At 51.9% G+C, this 12300-nt stretch overlaps 1 protein-coding gene across 1 annotated transcript in view; it reads left to right on the top strand.

Moving 5' to 3' along the window:
- pgd (phosphogluconate dehydrogenase) overlaps positions 1–12300 on the top strand; it is a 39332-nt gene that overhangs the window by 5708 nt on the left and 21324 nt on the right. The window contains exons 3-6 of the mRNA XM_078425321.1: positions 2136–2315; positions 3584–3649; positions 6823–6941; positions 11474–11543. Of these exons, the coding sequence (XP_078281447.1) occupies positions 2136–2315; positions 3584–3649; positions 6823–6941; positions 11474–11543 (435 nt within the window). The remainder of the gene's footprint in view (positions 1–2135; positions 2316–3583; positions 3650–6822; positions 6942–11473; positions 11544–12300) is intronic.

The following is a 12300-nucleotide window of genomic DNA, read 5'->3' as shown; positions in this document are numbered from 1 at the left end:
CCCTCCCAGGGGCCTGCGGGCTTCCGACGTCCAGGCGGCCCCGCGCCGGAGCCTCCGGAGACGAGTCGCAGCCGCTCCCGCAGCATCCGAAGGCAGCCAGCGCCGCAGGTGGTGAGACGGGCAGGGCCGCGGGCTCTGCGAACCAGAGCCCCAGGTGGTCCCAGGTGGAGGCCGCCAGCTCCAGGTGCATGGCCGGTGGTAGGCCGCAGCGAGAACGGAGACACGACACAGAAAACAAAGGTCGGGTCTCCGTTCGGGAGAGACAATGTTACAGTCCCCCCCCCCCCCCCCACCCCACATAACACACAACCACAAACACTACATCATATTTAAACTACAATTCAGACAAAAACAACAAAAAACACAAAAGAGAAACGGACTGCAGGCAAGCCGTAGCTGCGAGGGCTTCTGTACCTCCCGCCCGGCCGTAGGAGTGAGAAGAGGGCAGGGAGCGGATGGTGGAGATCCTGGGTGATACATGGTACACTTTTAGAGGCAGCGCTTCGTGCAGATGCTTTTGATAGTGGGGTGGGCTGGGTCCGCCAGTCTCTGCAGTCTCTGACTGTTTCTTGCCTCTCGGTGCTGTCGTCTCGGTGCTGTCGTCTCGGTGCTGTCGTGCTCCAAATTGAAGTTGTCCTCCTTCCTGGTCTCCATAAAATTAGCGGAACCGGGGGGGGGGGAGCTGAGACTGAGCGCTGTGGACTCCGCCACCTCTCCCCGTGAGTTCTGACTGTGGCAGTCGCTCTGGGTTGCCCTTTGCTGCCTCTGCAACCAAATCACTGGACAGTGTTTGCAGCAACTGGTGATACAAACCCTCTACATACTGCAAGAAAATAACTGCAGGTGCTGGTACAAATCGAAGGTATTTATTTCACAAAATGCTGGAGTAACTCAGCAGGTCAGGCAGCATCTCGGGAGAGAAGGAATGGGTGACGTTTCGGGTCGAGACCCTTCTTCAGACTGATGTTAGGGGGGCGGGACAAAGGAAGGATATAGGTGGAGACAGGAAGATGGAGGGAGAACTGGGAAGGGGGAGGGGAAGAGAGGGACAGATGAACTATCTAAAGTTAGAGAAGTCAATGTTCATACCACTGGGCTGCAAGCTGCCCAGGCGAAATATGAGGTGGTGCTCCTCCAATTTCCGGTGGGCCTCACTATGGCATTGGAGGAGACAGAAAGGTCAGACTGGGAGTGGGAGGGGGCGTTGAAGTGCTCAGCCACCGGGAGATCAGGTTGGTTAAGGCGGACTGAGCGAAGGTGTTGAGCGAAACGATCGCCGAGCCTGCGTTTGGTTTCGCCGATGTAAATAAGTTGACATCTGGAGCAGCGGATGCAATAGATGAGGTTGGAGGAGGTGCAGGTGAACCTCTGTCTCATCTGGAAAGACTGTTTGGGTCCTTGGATGGAGTCGAGGGGTTGATACATACTGTATCGTTGGTGGTGAGTCTGTGGAATTCATTGCCACAGAAGGCGGTGGAGGCCAAGGCAATGGATTTTTTTAAGGCAGAGATAGATAGATTATTGATTAGTACGGGTGTCAGGGGTTATGCGGAGAAGGCAGGAGAATGGGGTTAGGAGGGAGAGATAGATCAGCCATGATTGAATGGCGGACTGGACTTGATGGGCTGAATGGCCTAGTTCTGGTCCAATCACTTACACCCTTAATAATGTTTGAAGAAAGTGATTCTTATGTTGTCTGTCATGTTGTCTGATCAGCCTGAAGAAGGGTCTCGACCCGAAACATCACCCATTCCTTCTCTCCCGAGATGCTGCCTGACCTGCTGAGTTACTCCAGCATTTTGTGAATAAATACCTTCGATTTTTACCAGCATCTGCAGTTATTTTCTTATAATACCTTATGTTGTCTGTGGATGATTTCCTCATGGAGAGAAGGGGGAGGATTTATATTAAGGGAGAGTTCAATAATGCTGTGTGTATGTTAGGGGCTGACCTCTGAGAGGGGTGGAGATATGTCCCATTGGAGTGATTGTAGGCATGTGCATGGTGTTGCTGTCTGACAGGTCCCGCTGTCTTGCCGCGGCCACTGTGGTGAACGTGCTTTAGATGTATCTGTGGGTTACAGGGGGGCTGTCCTACCGTGACGGTGCAGTCAGAACTCCCCGTTTGTGCTCCAGGTTTGCGCCTTCAACAGAACGGTTTCCAAAGTGGACAGCTTCCTGCAGAACGAGGCCAAAGGGACCAAGGTGATCGGGGCCCACTCCCTGGAGGAGATGGCCTGCAAGCTGAAGAAGCCACGACGCGTCCTGCTGATGGTGAAGGCTGGCCAGGCCGTCGACGACTTCATCCAGAAGCTGGTACGTTGTCTGGGCGACGTGCCCGACGCGCCCTGACTCTACTATTGGAGCGGTCGACCTCAGTGGCAGGAGACATTGTAAACTCTGCCCAAGACTGGGCTGCCAGGGGAGGACCTTTCTTGTGTTGGGACCAAGGGTCTAGGGTTGGTGAAGCTCCCCGATCTCTCCTGCCCTGGTTTGCCTTCCCACAGAGGTCCACCCTCTTCCTCGGCTCCTCCGTCCATGGTGACTTCCTTCCACGCTCCGAGTGCCACCTGGTGCGGCTGTGGCGGCCGACCTCATAACTCCCTCCCCCCTTTGTTTCTCCCATTGGGCCGTGGCTGGAAACCTCTCAGCCTCGTGAGGTGGGTGTGACTGAGTAGCTGCTCACCTTCCCCACAATCTGAGCTGATTCCGGACAACATCGCTCAGAAACCAGGGCGTCAAATGTTCTACACGCGTGGTTGACATCCCAGAGGAGTCCCGCCCTCACCCCCACCACTCCACCTGTCCCTATCACATGTCCAACATGTCGTCAAGAATTGATGAATCCATCATTCATAACTTTCACAATATTAAACGGCTTTCAAGTTGCCATTATGTTGTCTCCCTCGTTGCTGTAAGCCGCCTTGCTTCTGAACCCTTTTTCTTTCTTGTCCACATAAGGGCATTTCTTTACTCTCCACCCCCCTCCCCCCCCCCCCCCCCCCCCCCTCCTCTTCCTTATACTCCACCTGGATGCGTACCTGTTTCTCCCTTTCCTCTCTCCCCGACTCCCCCTTGTCCCCTTCCTCCTGTAATCCCTTCCTCTGGCTTCTCACCTCATGCCTCTTCTACCTTTATCTCCTTATCTCACAAGCCTTTGTCTTTTCATCTCTAGCCTTTGTCCAACTACTTGCTAATCAAACACACAACCCCTTCCTCACCTGTATCCACCTATCACTTACCAGACTTTGTCCCACCCCCACGTCTTTTCTAGTTCCCCCCCCCCCACCACCACTACAGTCAGTCTGAAGAAAGGTCCTGACCCGAGACGACACCTATTCATGTTCTCCAGAGATGAGGCACAACCCACTGAGTTACTCCAGCACTTTGTCTTTTTTTCCCCAAATACTCCTCTTGTTGGTTCAATGGATTTTAGATTCACTGACTCTTTCCTCAGCCATTTGATTTGGAATTGTTGACCTGAAACACCACCTGTCCATTCCTTCCACAGATGCTGCCCGACCCGCCGAATTCCTCCAGCACTTTTGTCCTTTTTCTGAAATACTTTGTCCTTGCCTTGTCAGGTTCCTCTTTTGGAGAAGGGTGACATCATTATTGACGGTGGGAATTCTGAATACAATGACACCACAGTAAGTTTCATGCCTTTGCGAGAAGTTTCAGTTTGGGATAAATCATGCAGGTTCAGCAGGCAGTGAAGAAAGCGAATGGCGTGTTGGCCTTCATAACGAGAGGATTTGAGTATAGGAGTAAAGAGGTCCTTCTGCAGATGTATAGGGCTCTGGGGAGAGCACATCTGGAGTATTGTGTGCAGTTTTAATAGACAATAGGTGCAGGAGTAGGCCATTCGGCCCTTTTAGCCAGCACCGCCATTCAATGTGATCATATATCATATCATATCATATATATACAGCCGGAAACAGGCCTTTTCGGCCCTCCAAGTCCGTGCCACCCAGTGATCCCCGTACATTAAGACTATCCTACACCAACTAGGGACAATTTTTACATTTACCCAGCCAATTAACCTACATGGCTGATCATTCTCAATCAGCGCTTGCCTGCCTTCTCCCCATACCCCCTGACTCCGCTATCCTTAAGAGCTCTATCTGGCTCTCGAATGCATTCAGAGAATTGGCCTCCACTGCCTTCTGAGGCAGAGAATTCCACAGATTCACAACTCTCTGACTGAAAAAGTTTTTCCTCATCTCCATTCTAAATCGCCTACCCCTTATTCTTAAACTGTGGCCCCCTGGTTCTGGACTCCCCCAACATTGGGAACATGTTTCCTGCCTCTAACGTGTCCAACCCCTTAATAATCTTAAACGTTTCGATAAGATCCCCACTCATCCTTCTAAATTCCAGAGTATACAAGCCTAGCCGCTCCAGTCTTTCAACATACGACAGTCCCGTTTTGGTCTCCTAATTTGAGGAAGGACATCCTTGCCATTGAGGCAGTGCAGCGTAGGTTCACGAGGTTAATCCCTGGGATGGCGGGACTGTCATATGAGGAAAGATTGGAAAGACTGGGCTTGTATTCACTGGAATTTAGAAGGACGTATCTTATAGAGACGTGTAAAATTATGAAAGGACTGGACAAGCTAGGTCCCAAGGACTGGACAAGCTAGGTCCTAGTCCCCAAACTGTTCCCAATGTTGGGGGAGTCCAGAACCAGGAGCCACAGTCTGAGAAAAAAGGGGAGGCCATTTAAAACTGAGGTGAGAAAAAACTTTTTCACCCAGCGAGTTGTGAATTTGTAGAATTCTCTGCCACTGAAGGCAGTGGAGGCCAAATCACTGGTTGAATATAAGAGAGAGTTAGATAGAGCTCTAGGGGCTAGTGGAATCAAGGGGTACGGGGAGAAGGCAGGCACAGGTTACTGATTGTGGATGATCAGCCATGATCACAATGAATGGCGGTGCTGGCTCAAAGGGCCAAATGGCCTCCTCTTGCACCTATTTTCTATGTTTCCACAGTCTGCACTGTGCCTAATCGACGAGAGGGCAGAGGTATTGGACCAGTGCGGAATTAGTGGCCCATTTTAGTATTGCTCCCTCACTATCCCCACACACAATGAAGGAAATTTGTGCACTGTAATGAACCAGGAAATGGTTGTTCCAGGCGTTCGTGAGACCACGTAATAGTCTATGATAGTCCCTGTAATGAGTGTGTTTCCCACTATGATAGTCCCTTTGGTGCTAATGGAGGAAGTTTCATTGAAATCGGTGTTATATTTTTAAAGTTATTAACATTTTAACTTTTAAATCTATCTCCCAGGGAGGGACGGAGGTGGAGGGGGGGAGATGGAGGGAGGGAGGGGGGGAGGGAGGGGAGGAGAGGTTTGGCCCAACAGGTCCATTTGGTCTAGTAATTATTTCAGTTTCTCACAGTCCACAGTGCGTCAGAGGCATGGGAGGGGTATAATTAGTGGGTCAGAGGTGTATTGTTGAATTATTATTACATGACCTCTGTTGGTCTGGCCAAACGGATAATCTGGCAAGGCCCAGGTACCAAGGGTGCTGGAAAATCAGTGGTGGAATGTAACGAGTAATGTTCTGTATCCAGGAAGAATGTTTGGATTATTTTCAAGATTGCATTGAAATTTGTTCGACAAGATCACTAGCAAATGGGAACAGGGGTCGGGCTCAATGTGGTCTTGGCTGTGCTCACACATCTCGACTTCTCCCCAGTCCCCCACAGGCCTCAGTTATCGCATCCTTCCAAACGTGTGTCCACCTCCACTCTGACCAGTCCAGCAACCGTCATTTTCTGAAGTAGAGAATTCCCGAGATTTGCCATCCTGCGTGAAAAGTCATGTCTGTGCCCCCCTGCTGTTTAGGTTCTTTAGTTTGGAGATACAGCACGGAACGATGTTCTTCGGCCCACCGAGTCCACGCCGACCAGCGATCGCCCATTCACACTAGTTCTGTGTTATCCCACCTTTGGATCCATTCCCCACACGATAGGGGCAATTTACAGAGGCCAATTAAACCCACAAGTCCTCTTTGGGATGCGGGAGGAAGCCCATGCTGGTCCCAGGGAGAACGTACGATCTCCACACAGACAGCACCCGAGGTCAGGATCGAACCAGGGTCACTGGCCCTGTGAGGCAGTGGCTTTACCAGCTGAGCCACCGTGCTGTCCACAATGAGTTAGCAGACCGTTGAATGCCCACTGGTCCTCTGACATAACGTGAATGAGTTTAATGACTCTAATTTCCTCCTTTTTAAAGGGACCATTAACAGAGTCTTCAAGCTTGAATGCCCTTCCAACCGAGTTTAGCCAGTCCCCAGACTTAATAGGTTGTACACTGCAAATATAGAGTTAGCCATCAACCTCTTTGCATCTTTTACCAGACGTTGTAATTAAATAAAGTCCTAATCCAACCCCTTGCTGAGTATTTACACTGGTTCACTCGGCAGTATCGCAGTGGAAGTTTAGTGTGGTTTAGTTTAGTTTAGAGATACAGTGTGGAAACAGGGCCTTCGGCCTACCGAGTCCACGCCGACCAGTGATCCCCCCGTACACTGGATGTATCCGACACGCTAGGGACAATTTACGGAAGCCAGTTAACCTACAAACCAATACATCTTTGGAGTGTGGGAAGAAACCGGAGCACCCAGGAAAAACCAACGCAAGTCACGGGGAAAACGTACAACCTCTGTACAGACCAAAGCACCCATAGTCGAACCCGGGTCTGTGGTGCTGTGAGGCAGCAACTCCACCACTGCTTTGCTCTGTTTGACATGTTCTTGTGCTGTGTGTGTTGACAACAGTTCACTTTGTTTCCCTCCACCCCCCTCTGCAGCGGAGATGCAAGGAGCTGAAAGCCAAGGGTTTGCTCTTTGTGGGGAGCGGGGTGAGCGGTGGCGAGGATGGGGCCCGATACGGACCTTCCCTGATGCCGGGAGGACACAAGGAGGCTTGGTATGTCCCCCCTGCCCTGCCCCCCCCCCCCCTGCCCTGCCACTGCCCTGCCCTGCCACTGCCCTGCCCTACCCTGCCACTGCCCTGCCCTACCCTGCCACTGCCCTACCCTGCCACTGCCCTGCTCTATCCTACCCTGCCCTACCCTGCCACTGCCCTGCCCTACCCTATCCTGCCCTGCCATGCCCTGCTTGGTATGTCCCACCCTGCCCTGCCACTGCCCTGCCCTGCTTGGTATGTCCCACCCTGCCCTGCCACTGCCCTACCCTGCCCTGCCCTGCTTGGTATGTCCCACCCTGCCCTCCCCTGCCCTGCCCTGCCCTGCCCTGCTTGGTATGTCCCACCCTGCCCTGCCACTGCCCTGCCCTACCCTGCCACTGCTCTGCCCTGCCCTATCCTGCCACTACCCTGCCCTGCCCTACACTGCCCTGCCCTGCCCTGCTTGGTATGTCCCACCCTGCCCTGCCACTGCCCTCCCCTGCCCTGCCCTGCCCTGCTTGGTATGTCCCACCCTGCCCTGCCACTGCCCTGCCCAGCCCTACCCTGCCACTGCCCTGCCCTGCCCTATCCTGCCCTGCCCTGCTTGGTATGTCCCACCCTGCCCTGCTCTGCCCTGCCCTGCCCTACCCTGCCCTACCCTGCCACTGCCCTGCCACTGCCCTGCCCTACCCTGCCACTGCCACTGCCCTGCCCTGCTTTGTATGTCCCACCCTGCCCTGCCCTGCCCTGCTTGGTATGTCCCACCCTGCCCTGCCACTGCCCTCCCCTGCCCTGCCCACACTGGTGCGACTCCCATTACTACTGCTCCTCGCCCTTTAATATGATCACTGCAAATACACTCTGTATACTTTGCAGTTATGATTAAAGTGCAACAAAAGCTGAGTGGACAAAGGGGGTCGATAGAGAGAGAGGGAGAGAGAGAGGGGGTGGGGAGAGAGAGAGAGAGAGAGAGGGTGGGGAAAGAGAGGGAGAGAGAGGGTGGGGAAAGAGAGAGAGGGAAAGAGAGAGAGAGTGGAGAGAGAGAGGGTGTGAAGAGAGAGAGGGAAAGAGAGAGTGGAGAGAGAGAGAGGGGGGGTGGAGAGGAGAGAGAGAGAGATTGGAGAGGGGGTGGAGAGGGAGAGAGAGAGAGGGTGGGGAGAGAGATAGAGGGTGGAGAGAGAGAGAGGGTGGAGAGAGAGAGGGTGGAGAGGGTAGAGAGAGAGGGGGAGTAGAGAGAGAGAGGGTGGACAGAGATTCATCATGGAAACAGATTCTTCAACCCACCAAAACCACACCTACCATCGATCACCCTGTTCTCTCTAATCCACTCCAATTACCGTATTGATCCACGCATTTTTGGGATGTGGGAGGAAAACGGAGCACATTGTAACTTAATATATTGTAATCAAACTTTTCGGGTCCTTTGGATAATAATTGTTGCTTCACTGTCTGCCTGTTCAACAATTAACTTGAAGCCAGCTCTAAGCGACAGCTCGGTTGGGTTAGGTTGGTTCGCTGAGTCGGAAGGTGGTGAGTTCGTCCAGTACCAGAGGTTGGAGTGGAGGGTTGTTGGTCAGCATACAGTGCTGAGAGAAGTATAGACAATAAACAATAGGTGCAGGAGGAGGCCATTCAGCCCTTCGAGCCAGCACCGCCATTCAATGTGATCATGGCTGATCATTCTCAATCAGTACCCCGTTCCTGCCTTCTCCCCATACCCTCTGACTCCGCTATCATTGCAATCTCACCAAAATGCAAAGTATTTTGCAGAAAACTGTGGACATCACTCCCCCACTTTGAGGCCATTATTGAACCTTCAGTTAGTATTGTTCTCGCTGTGTTGGACCTTCCCTGGTGCCCTTTGTTGCTGCATCTCCTACATCGCCATCGTGAAGGTCCTTCGTTGGTGGACAAGTGCCTTGGAAAACAGCGAGGGTGTGAAAGCAAAAAACCCCAATCTGCTGGAGGACCACAGCGGGTCGAGCTGCATCTGTGGAGGGAAAAGGGGTGGAGAGAGAGAGGGTAAGGGTGGAGAGAGAGAAGGTGGAGAGTGAGAGAGAGAGGTTGGAGAGAGGGTGGAGAGAGAGAGAGAGAAAGGGTGGAGCGAGAGAGGGTGGATAGAGAGAAGGTGGAGAGTGAGAGAGGTTGTGGAGAGGGTGGAGAGAGAAAGAGGGTGGAGAGAGAGAGTAAGGGTGGAGAGAGAGTGGAGAGAGAAGGTGGAGAGTGAGAGAGAGAGAGAGAAAGGGTGGAGAGAGAGAAGGTGGAGAGAGAGTGGAGAGAGAGAAGGTGGAGAGAGAGAGAGAGAGAGAGAGAGGTTGGAGAGAGAGAAGGTGGAGAGAGAGAGAGAGAGGTTGGAGAGAGAGGGTGGAGAGAGAGAAAGAAGGTGGAGAGGGAGAGAGGATGGAGAGAGAGAGACAGAGTGTGGAGAGGGCCGGGCAGATGGTGGGTGGAATCAGGTGAGGATGGGGGTGGTGGGCAGGTGGAGCTGTTTGGGGGGGGGAGAGGGGTGAAGTTGGGAGACAGTAGCGGGTGAATGAAGGACAGGCAAGAAGAGAGGGGTAAAAAAGGGATGATGGAGCCAGGGAGTTAGAGGGAAGGGTGGAGATGGAATCAGAAGCTGATGTTCAGACAAGAGGGGCTGCAGATGCTGGGGTGTGACATGTATGGAAGGTGATAAAGCTGCAGTCTCTAGTCCTGGTCTCCCTGAGGTTGTGACAGGCACTATGTAAATGTTTTTATCGTTTTGTGTCCTTTGTCCCAGACTGGTGACTTTGCCTCTGTTGTCCCCTGGAGTGAGTGTTGGTCTTGCCTGATGGCTAGTTCATGTTAAGTTATATCAGAACAAGGAACTGCAGATGCTGGTTTACACCAAGGATAGGCACAAAAGGGAGTGCAGCGTAGGTTCACGAGGTTAATTCCCGGAATGGCGGGACTGTTGAAAGACTGGAGCAACTGGGCTTGTATACTCTGGAATTTAGGATGAGAGGGGATCTTATTTAAACATATACGATTATTAAGGGATTGGACACGGTAGAGGCAGGAAACATGTTCCCAATGCTGGGGGAGTCCCGAACCAGGAGGCCACAGTTTAAGAATAAGGGGTAGGCCATTTACAACGGAGATGAGGAAAAACTTTTTCACTCAGAGAGTTGTGAAGCTGTGGAACTCTCTGCCTCAGAAGGCAGTGGAGGCCAATTGCCTGGATGCTTTCAAGAGAGAGCTAGACAGAGCTGTTAATGATAGGGGTATGGGGAGAAGGCAGGAACGGGGTACTGATTGTGGATGATCAGCCATGATCACGGTGAATGGCGGTGTTGGCTCGAAGGGCCGAATGGCCTCCTCCTGCACCTATTGCCTATTGTCTAAAATGCTTGAGTAACTCAGCGGGTCAGGCAGCATCCTGACGAGAGCGTGCAGGCCAACTGGACTTTGGAAATGGCTGCATGCGTAAATATGCAAAAAGAATTTCACTGTGCAGTTGCACATCTGTCAAATAAAGCACCATTGAACCGTGGAAAAGTTGTTCTACACACACTAATTTTTTGAACAAGTGCCCCCAATAAATATTTTCTCGTCTCCAGCTCTTCACCCCCCCCCCCCTCCACCCCCTACTTTCAGTCTGAAGAAGGGTCCTGACCCGAAACGTCATCTATCCTTTTCCTCCAGAGATGCTGCCTGACCCGCTGAGTTACTCCAGCACTTTGTGTCTCTCCATGATAAACCATCTGTCTTGCTGAATGCTGGGTAGGAAGGTTGGGAGTTTCACGGGGCTGGAGGTGGATCAAGGAGAGAAAAATTAACTTGAAAACAAAGTGTATTTGTAGAAAAGAAGATTCTGTCTGATCTTGACAAAGCAGAGGGGTAATAATGTGCGTGGAATAAGAAAAAGCCGCCTGCTAACTAGTTCTTTCTGGTCAAGCCCAGAGTGCATACAGAAAACCGCGATTAAAGTATCCTGAACAATTGGTGTGTTAACATTTCAAAGCATTTTGCTGCTTCATTTGTCTGCTCCTTGGTAACAGAACATTGAACAGTAGAGTACAGGGACAGCCCCATTTGGCCCACAATGTCTGTGCCGAACATGATGCCAAGACCATCTAGATTTTTTAGATTTTTAGATTTAGAGATACAGCGCGGAAACAGGCCCTTCGGCCCACCGAGTCCGCGCCGCCCAGCGATCCCCACACACTAACACTACCCTACACACACTGGGGACAATTTTTACATTTACCCAGTCAATTAACCTACAAACCTGTACGTCTTTGGAGTGTGGGAGGAAACCGAAGATCTCGGAGAAAACCCACGCAGGTCACGGGGAGAACGTACAAACTCCGTACAGACGGCGCCCGTAGTCAGGATCGAACCTGAGTCTCCGGCGCTGCATTCGCTGTAAGGCAGCAACTCTACCGCTGCGCCACCGTGCCACCATCTCTTATCTGCTGGCACATAATCCATGTCCCTCCATTCCCTGCACATCCAAATGTTTATCCAAAAGCCTCTTCGATGGTGACGTCCTGAGTCTGGGATGAGTTTTGCTTTCTGCTTGCCCGCAGGCCTCACATCAAGGGTATCTTCCAGAGTATTGCTGCCAAGGTTGGGACTGGTGAACCGTGTTGTGACTGGGTAAGTCTTGCAACTGTTTCCTGCGGCTGAGCTTGGAGACGTTAGGGTCCAGGATGCAGTAACCGAGGCTGAAGCCTAACTGGCCCTGACCGTGTGTAGGAGACCAGGGCTCAGGCTGGGGTCTGCCACCCTTGGCTGCCCGAAGAACCTTAATGTCTTTGGGATGTGGGAGGAAACCCACGCGGTCACGGGGAGAACGTGCAAACTCCACACAGACAGCGGCCGAGGTCAGGATCGAACCCGGGTCTCTGGCGCTGTGAGGCAGCAACACTAGCATCTGCGCCATTATGGCACCCATAATGCTTTTAAGAATTTTATTTTTTCATATCTTTGCTATATTTAGAGATTGCAGGGTGACTTCTGCAGTTGTGAATCTCTCATTTCTACATTTGAACACCACATGTTTTGAGCTCCAGGGTAGGCTGTTCCCACTGTTCAGCAGTGACAGAGTCCTGTCAAGTTGGAATTGTTGTCCGTCTTGACACTATTTGCAGAACAAAGGCGTTACTCACTCGTTATTCAGTCCTTATTATTTATCTCTTCAACCAATGCTGAGATGGTTTGCCTGCACATTATTACAGCGTCGTACATGCTGTGTGCAAATTATCCCGCGTTTCCATATTCTCTTACGACATTGTAGGAGGGAATTCGGCCCATCGAGTCTCTGCAGCCCATAGAACAATCCCACGGCCCCCACGACTTTTCCTGTGACCTGTTCTACCCACAGTCAGTCATATCACCCACCAAATGTTACCCC

Source organism: Rhinoraja longicauda, chromosome 30, assembly GCF_053455715.1.
Source record: "Rhinoraja longicauda isolate Sanriku21f chromosome 30, sRhiLon1.1, whole genome shotgun sequence".
In the NCBI taxonomy this organism is placed as follows: Eukaryota; Metazoa; Chordata; class Chondrichthyes; order Rajiformes; family Arhynchobatidae; genus Rhinoraja; species Rhinoraja longicauda.
This window is presented reverse-complemented; position numbering and strand designations above follow the sequence as displayed.